This window comes from Salvelinus alpinus, chromosome 27, assembly GCF_045679555.1.
Source record: "Salvelinus alpinus chromosome 27, SLU_Salpinus.1, whole genome shotgun sequence".
In the NCBI taxonomy this organism is placed as follows: domain Eukaryota; kingdom Metazoa; phylum Chordata; class Actinopteri; order Salmoniformes; family Salmonidae; genus Salvelinus; species Salvelinus alpinus.
Genome location: NC_092112.1, coordinates 15,939,875 through 15,948,478, shown reverse-complemented (window position 1 = coordinate 15,948,478; position 8,604 = coordinate 15,939,875). Strand labels below are relative to the sequence as shown.

Below are 8,604 nucleotides of genomic sequence, written 5' to 3'. Positions count from 1 at the left end.
TTAAATGCTAAAAACTAGAATGTCAAATAAAAATGAAGTGGTTGAAGTGTTTCCATTTAGTCAAATTGCACATTAGTATCTGTTTCATTTCTCAGGTGGCATGAAAAAGCCAGTATGGATAGAATGCAAGAATTTACTAATATTTGCCATATTCTAGTAATTCTCATGTGTCAAATTTCTGCCCTGCTAGAGCTACCCCGGTCTGTAAGTGCTGTTATTGTGAAGTGGAAACGTCTAGGAGCAACAACAGCTCAGTCACAAAGTGGTAGGCCACACAAGCTCACAGAACAGGACCGGCAAGTGATGAAGCGCGTAAAAATCCTCTGTCCTCGGTTGAAACACTCACTACCGAGTTCCAAACTGCCTCTGGAAGCAACGTCAGCACAAGAACTGTTCATCGGGAGCTTCATGAAATGGGTTTCCATGGCCAAGCAGCTGCACACAAGCCTAAGATCACCAAACACAATGCCAGGCGTCGGCTGGAGTGGTGTAAAACTCACAGCCATTGTTCTCATGACCAGTGGAAACGCGTTCTCTGGAGTGATCAATCACGCTTCACCATCTGGCAGTCCGACGGACTAATCTGGGTTTGGCGGATGCCAGGAGAACACTACCTGCCTCAATGCAAAGTGCCAACTGTAAAGTTTGGTGGATGAGGAATAATGGTCTGGGACAGTTTTTCATGGTTCAGGCTAGGCCCCTTACAATGAAGGGAAATCTTAACACTACAGCATAAAATGACATTCTAGACGATTCTGTGCTTCCAACTTTGTGGCAACAGTTTAGGAAAGGCCCTTTCCTGTTTCAGAATGACAATGCCCCCGTGCACAAAGCAAGGTCCATTCAGAAATGGTTTGTCGCGATCTGTGTGGAAGAACTTGACTGACTTGCACAGAGCCCTAAACGCCGACTGCGTGCCAGGCCTATTCGCCCAACCTCACGAATGCTCTTGTGGCTGAATGGAAGCAAGTCCCCGCAGCAATATTCCAACATCTAGTGGAAAGCCTTCCCAGAAGAGTGGAGGCTGTTATAGCAGCAAAATGGGGACCAACTCCATATTAATGCCCATGATTTTGGAATGAGATGTTCGATGAGCACATGTCCACATACTTTTGGCCATGTAGTGTATGTTGTAGCTACATAGATATTATTATATGGGCTAGCCAACTAATTTTGAGCATTTCTTCAGTTAGTAGCAAAGTAGGCTACAGCCTCATGATAAGCCAATACCAACCTAATAGTTTCTTAAGAGGAATTTATACATAGGCCTACCTGTAGGTACTCTCTCCAGGGTGTCATCCTCCTCTTCGTCTACGGACGCCTCTCCCTCAGGGCAATTGTCATCACCTATGTGGAGATTGAGAATCACAACATTATTGCAAGTTACCTTGCTGAAGTCCTATAGCCTAACGTAACATTACTTACCAGCACGTGAGCTGTTTATGTTGGTGTGCATTGAAACAACAGGTCTTTGTACTAGGATTTCATTCTTTCTGATAGGAAGTGGAACATGCTTTTACCTCCAGGACCACTTCGAGGAAGCTCTCTTTTTTCACTCAGGTAGCGCTGTTTCAAGGCCTTCCACTTGGATCTTAAGATGTGCCAGGCTTTGTTATGGCCCTTACTCTGCATGTCTTATTTACAGTAATTGTTCAAACAATGAGGCGTTTCTTTGGCGTTTTCCATCTTTAATACTTTTGAATCAAACCAAAAAACTCTTTGGTCTCTTCCTCCGTCCACTTGAATCTTTGTGTGCTCGGCAGGGTTTGAATGGCGCTGGAGGGTATAGCAGCCGTTTTACAGGCTCCTGACCAATTGTGCTATTTTGTGTGTTAACTTCTTTAGTACATAATGCTTCCGCCATCGTTTCTTATGACAGAAAAGAGCTTCTGGACATCAGAACAGCGATAACTAACATCGATTTGGATGAGTATTTCTACTTCAATGAGTCGGAGGGGAAAGACATGCTGCTCATTCCGGACCAGGCCCAAATCCCTGAGACTCGGAAAAAGGAAGAGGCCGGAGTGCGGGATACCTGACAAGACTACTTTGCCGGACAAGGGGCCGCATATCGGGCACCCTTCTGAGAATCCGGAGGTGAGCGAGTATACTCCCACTGACATCCGTTCTTCTTGCTAACGTGCAATCATTTGAAAATAAAATTGATGACCTACAATTAAGATTATCCTACCAACGGGACATTAAAAACTGTAACATCTTATGTTTCACCGAGACGTGGCTGAACGAAGACACAGACAATATAGAGCTAGCGGGATTTTCCATGCACCGGCAAAACAGAGACGCTACCTCTGGTAAGACGAGGGGTGGAGGGGTGTGGCTATTTGTCAATAACAGCTGGTGGGCAATGTCTAATATTAAAGAAGTCTCGAGGTATTGCTCGCCTGAGGTAGAGTATCTTATGATAAGCTGTAGACCACACTATCTACTAAGAGAGTTCTCATCTGTATTATTCGTAGCCGTCTATTTACCACCACAGAACGAAGCTGGCACTAAGACCGCTCTCAACCAACTCTATAAGGCCATAAGCAAAGAAGAAAATGCTCACCCAAAAGCGGTGCTCCTAGTGGCCGGGGACTTTAATGCAGGCAAACTTAAATCAGTTTTACAAAAATTTTACCAGCATATCACATGTGCAACCAGGGGGAAGAAAAATCCTAGACCACCTTTACTCCACACACAGAGATGCATACAAAGCTCTCCCTCGCCCCCATTTGGCAAATCTGACCATATATCTATCCTTCTGATTCCTGCTTACAAGCAAAAACTAAAGCAGGAAGTACCAGTGACTCCCTCAGTACGGAAGTGGTCAGATGACACGGATGCTACACTATAGGACTGTTTTGCTAGCACAGACTGGAATATGTTCCGTGATTCATCCAATGGCATTTAGGAGTAAACCACCTCTGTCATCGGCTTCATCAATAAGTGCATCGATGACGTCGTCCCCACAGTGACTGTACGTACATATCCCAACCAGAAGCCATGGATTACAGGCAACATCCGCATCGAGCTAAAGGCTAGAGCTGCCGCTTTCAAGGAGCGGGAGACTAATCCGGACGCTTATAAGAAATACCGCTATGCACTCAGACAAACCATCAAACAAGCAAAGCGTCAATACAGGATTAAGATTGAATCCTACTACACCGGCTCTGACACTTGTCAGACGTGGCAGGGCTTGAAAACTATTACGGACTACAAAGGGAAACCCAGACGCAAGCTGCCCAGTGACGCAAGCCTACCAGACGAGCTGAATGCCTTTTATGCTCGCTTCGAGGCAAGCAACACTGAAGCATGCACGAGAGCACCAGCTGTTCTGGATGACTGTGTGATAACGCTCTCGGTTGCTGATGTGAACAAAACCTTTAAACAGGTCAACATTCACAATGCCGCTGGGCCAGACGGATTACCAGGATGTGTAGGCAAAGCATGCGCGGACCAACTGTCAAGTGTCTTCACTAACATTTTCAACCTCTCCCTGACCGAGTCTGTAATACCTACATGTTTCAAGCAGACCACCATAATCCCTGTGCCCAAGGAAGCGAAGGTAACCTGCCTAAATGATTACCGCCCTGTGGTACTCACATCGGTAGCCATGAAGTGCTTTGAAAGGCTGGTCATGGCTCACATCAACAGCATCCTCCCGGACACCCTAGACCCACTCCAGTTCGCATACCGCCCCAACAGATCCACAGATGACGCAATCTCAATCACACTCCACACTGACCTTTCTCACCTGGACAAAAGGAACACCTATGTGAGAATGGTGTTCATTGTCTACATACAGCTCAGCGTTCAACACCATAGTGCCCACAAAGCTAATCACTAAGCTAAGGACTCTGGGACTAAACACCTCCCTCTGCAACTGGATCCTGGACTTCCTGACGGGCCTCCCCCAGGTGGTAAGAGTAGGCAACAACACGTCTGCCACGCTGATCCTTAACACTGGGGCCCCTCAGAGATGTGTACTTAGTCCCCTCCTGTATTCCCTGTTCACCCACGACTGCGTGGCCAAACATGACTCTAACACCATCATTAAGTTTGCTGACAACACAACAGTGGTCACCGACAACGATGAGATGGCCTATAGGGAGGAGGTCAGAGAACTGGCCGTGTGGTGCCAGGACAACAACCTCTCCCTCAATGTCAGCAAAACAAAGGAGCTTATTGTGGACTACAGGAAACAGAGGGCCGAGCACACCCCCATCTTCATAGGCTCTACCCACACACACGCATATTTACGCTACACACATACACATATGCTGCTGCCTAGTCACTTTTACCCCTACCTACATGTACACCTGCACATTGACTTGGTACCGGTACTCCTTGTAGATAGCCTTATTGTTGTTTTGTTTTACTACTTCTTTTTTTTTATCAGCACATCTTTCTCATTTTAACTCAGCATTGTTATCTCATAAGTAAGCATTTCACAGTAAAGTCTACATCTATTGTATTCGGTGCATGTGCCAAATACATTAAATTTGTTGCTCTGTCCTGCAAGCATATGCTTGAATGAATGAAATGCAGACTGGTGATTTATAGTTACGTGATGATATTACGTGCCCCGCGTACCTTAAAAATGAGTCAGCATTAATCACTTATTCAAAAATCACTGTTTCTATCATTTGTTCGCAATAAAGTTTTACCAAAATATAAATCCACCACTGTTGAAAGGATAAAAACATTCATTTTTTGAAAATGTCTCTATATATTCCATTTCACGTCACATTTGCGACATTGCTTTTGTTGAATAAACCTGGGTCAATGGAAACCTGCCTAGTTTTAGTGGCAGGCTTCTGTGGGGCTGCAGCTGGGCATATCGAGCAGCCCGCCACATTTTAAAGCAACAGTACACAGGTTTCAAAACGTAAGACAAGAAGAGCCTCTCAGCATCACTTGGTGCAAAATATGAAGATATATGCAGCTAATGACAAGGAATCATAACTACTACACATGCACAGTAATAGGAAAATATTAAATTATTTGGAAGAATCTTTTCAGATTCAGGTCTCCCTAGAGAATGTCATGTTTCATCCTCTGGTAATTTACCAAATGTTTCTATCTAAAGAAATCAATCCATTTGTGAATCTTCATTACACCGAAGACGAGCTATATATTGATAATCTTTACATAAAGATTTGCCTCTTCCCCTCTGCTTGTTCTCATCTTCTCAGTATAAAAGCATAGATGCAGTCTGTACCATAAGTAGTATATTGATATGCTTTCAGTAAAAAAGACACTACAAATCAAATCTGAAAACAATAGTTCATTTCCTGTATTCAGAGAAAATAACAAATGAACATGAAATCAGATGTCAGGCAAATACATTTACAAAAACAGACTGGTTTAAAATGAGAATGACAGTAAGAGGTGCAAATATTGAAATTAATCTACTGACACTAACATCACCCTAAATCAAAAATCAACATTTTAATTTCATTTTTTTAATGAACAAAATCACACCCTTAGTGGCATGTTACAATTCAGTTCTCCCTTAAAATGTATAAAAACAAAGCAAATAGTCACTCATATCCCTCTTCCTTGAACAGAAAGAAAAACAGTACTTAAATAGTTGTCCTGTTTTTAGCTCGTTTTTCTTCTGTTCAATAGACCCATCTTCACCAAGCAACTAGCCCCTCCCACAAATAGACCCAAACAAATCCCAGGCTTGTCTCCCAAGCCCCACCCCATAGATCACTGTCCCATCACCCCACCCCCAGATCAGCCCCAGTTAGAATACCTTCAATATAGTTGTTTTCTCCCTTCCTTGGAGTACTCACTGATCTGATCTGGTTGGATTGGCGAAAGCAATAGGTTGATAACCTTGCTCGCATCTATCCAATCACTTCTAGATCTGTGATTCTCAAGGAAGGGATGCTGCACTTTGTTTTGTGTGTACTCGAACAGGGCCACTGTCCCCCTCCCTTTATACAGCCCAGTAATAACCCAGACCAATAAAACCAAGGCCCACCCCAACACCCATCTGATGAAGTTGCCCCCATGCACTGTTCCAGAATCAGGGTTTTTACCTCCTAGTGGTTAGGGTTCTGATTGTGGTAGAGCAAACTGACCCTCGATCTGTGCAATGGGGGCAACCTCTTGGCTACGCCCCTTCCTGCCTGCCTTTACTTCCCAGCTTGTTGGGCCTGACGCCGCAGAAGCACGTAAATCTTCTCCTTGATCCAGTCTTTGTTGTACGGCTGGTACGTCTGAGTGTCCGCCCGGTACCTGAATGCAGAGCAGGAGGTTAGTATTCATTAGCCACCAAACAGAATAAAAACAGACAAACCGGGAGGAAATACATCAACATTTCCAACAAGAAACCCTCTTTTTTTTTTTTTTTTTTTTAAATGGAACCTTTATTTAACTAGGCAAGTCAGTTAAGAACTTGTTCTTATTTACAATGACAGCCTACTGGGGAACAGTGAGTTAACTGCCTTGTTCAGTGGCAGAACTACATATTTTTACTCTGGGATTCGATCCAGCAACCTTTGGGTTACTGGCCCAACGCTCTAACCACTAGGCTACCTGCTACCCCCAAAATAGGACCCAGGAGAGACATGTCATGAACATAAGATTGTTCTCCCACGACATTAAGCCTTGTGCTGAATTGGTAGAGAGAATTATTTCCTGGGGTCAAATAGCCTACCAGATCTAATTACCCGGGGGAAAAACAGAAGGCAATTCTTAGTCGCAATCCAAAATGGAACCCTAGTTCCCTAAAACCTTGGCAAAGCTGTGAAATGACAGGTTAAACCAGGGTGGTATTCACTAGGAATGGACGCAAACGAGCCAAAACGGTGAGGGATTACCTGATTACCTGTTTTTTCCCCCCCATTGCAAAACATTTCGCTACAGTGTCAACTAACAAATACAACCATGCAGTATAATAATAGCACCTCTGAAATGCAAGGTGGATTTATTGCTAAACCATTGGGCTCTAACGGTGAGGTTGTACAGTCCTACTTACACTAGACAGCTGAGGTCCGCCAAGTCATCAATGAAGTCAAACAGCTGGCTGATGTCATAGGTGATGGAGGGACTGTTGGGATTCATCCTCTTCAGGTGCTCTTCATACATCTTACACACACCTGGATCAGGAGGGACACAGGTTGAGACAGTGATACATAGAACGAGGATACATCATGTGAAAATACTTCTGAGCTCAGGACAAAACACACCGTGCTGACCAACAGTTAAAAGCAGAATGTCACCATGTGGAATCGTCTGGATATTAACAGTAAGTGACGGCCAATGTTCTGGTCAGAGGCAATAGGAAGGCCAACCGCTTCTTTTAACCATTCGTTGACACAGTGTTCTTTAAGTAGGGCCTACACAGGAGGTCGTGTTCAGTAGGGCACACCGTAGCAAAACGTTTTGAAACTAAACATGAAAATCTGTCTTCTTATTGGACGTTCAGGTAGTAGCCTATACCCCCATAAAAAAAAAGTGGGAACGACCACTTCAGAGACCCAAACAGCACCACTCGGTGTCTGTAGACTGATTCGCACCTTCCATGCATTCGTTGACTGACTCGTAGTCGGCATATGTTCGCCCCTCTGGTCTCTTAGTTGGCTGGACAAGCAGAATTGTGTGTGACTGTAAAGACAAAAACACTGTCGGTTTTTTACATATGTAAGTGTGTATTTGGCCTATACTGTAACAACCAAAACACACCGACCATGACGTTGTCTTCCACAATTGCATTAGGTAAATATTGTTACACTTTACCACTGCTCAAATTGTATTTTATTATACAGACAAAGTTACAATTTATCCAATAAGAATTGAGCAGACGGAATTTGGTCTGACGAACCTCATAACAGTTCCTAACGGATCAGCTTTGCTTACTGTCTCGATAACGCATAGAGTTGCTGTTATTGTATGATACGCATCAACATCCGCGAAGCTTGATAACATTGTAAATGACTGCATTTTGCTCATTAGGCAAATGTGTATCTAGCTAGCAAAGTTGTGAGCTCATGCCAGAGCCCTGTGGCTCGGGCTAGCCAGCTAGCCACAGTTTTAGCTAGCTAGCTCAGCAAGAGTCGAATGATTGGATAATGTAGTTCAGATTGTTTTTGCTCTTCGTACAGTGCAATCACACTTACCATGTTTGTGCTGGTGTCCGATTATACTTTTAAAGCTAGACTTACAGATTCAGCGTTTAAATGGCTGTTATATTGCTCTGCTAGCCCCGTGAAATGCAGCTGTATGGAAAGAAATTACGAGAAAGGAAGTAGTGATGGTTCGTTCGGGAACGGCTCTTGAACGGATATTTTTTGCTGAACGTCGGGAACCGAACCGCAGTGGTGAAAGAGCCGTACGTTTGGCTCCCTGATTTGCGAACTGCTACGATTGCTTTTGGAGCACACAAATCATTTTTCTAAAGAGTGAAAATCCTCACTGCAGAAACAATAAATAGTGGTGAGAGCGCGTCAATCTGGTCCACGCAGATTTCTTCAGAGAGTAAAAAAAAAGCTATAATAATTTGCTCGGGTACAAATGTATTTGAACGCACATTCCACGATCTGACAACCTTTTGCTTTACATTGGAGGTTTGCTATGTTGTCATGGCTCTAG

The 8,604-nt window shown here is 43.9% G+C and overlaps 1 protein-coding gene across 1 annotated transcript; it reads right to left on the bottom strand.

Annotated features, from left to right (window-relative positions):
• Positions 1–5,272: 5,272 nt before the first annotated feature.
• LOC139556017 (enhancer of rudimentary homolog) lies at positions 5,273–8,298 on the bottom strand. Its single transcript, XM_071369477.1, has 4 exons — positions 8,133–8,298; positions 7,533–7,620; positions 6,992–7,112; positions 5,273–6,249 (listed from the first exon to the last, which is right to left on the bottom strand). The coding sequence occupies exons 1-4, from the start codon at positions 8,133–8,135 to the stop codon at positions 6,147–6,149; spliced, it is 315 nt and encodes a 104-aa protein (XP_071225578.1). The 5' UTR covers positions 8,136–8,298; the 3' UTR covers positions 5,273–6,146.
• Between the last annotated feature and the right edge of the window lie 306 nt (positions 8,299–8,604).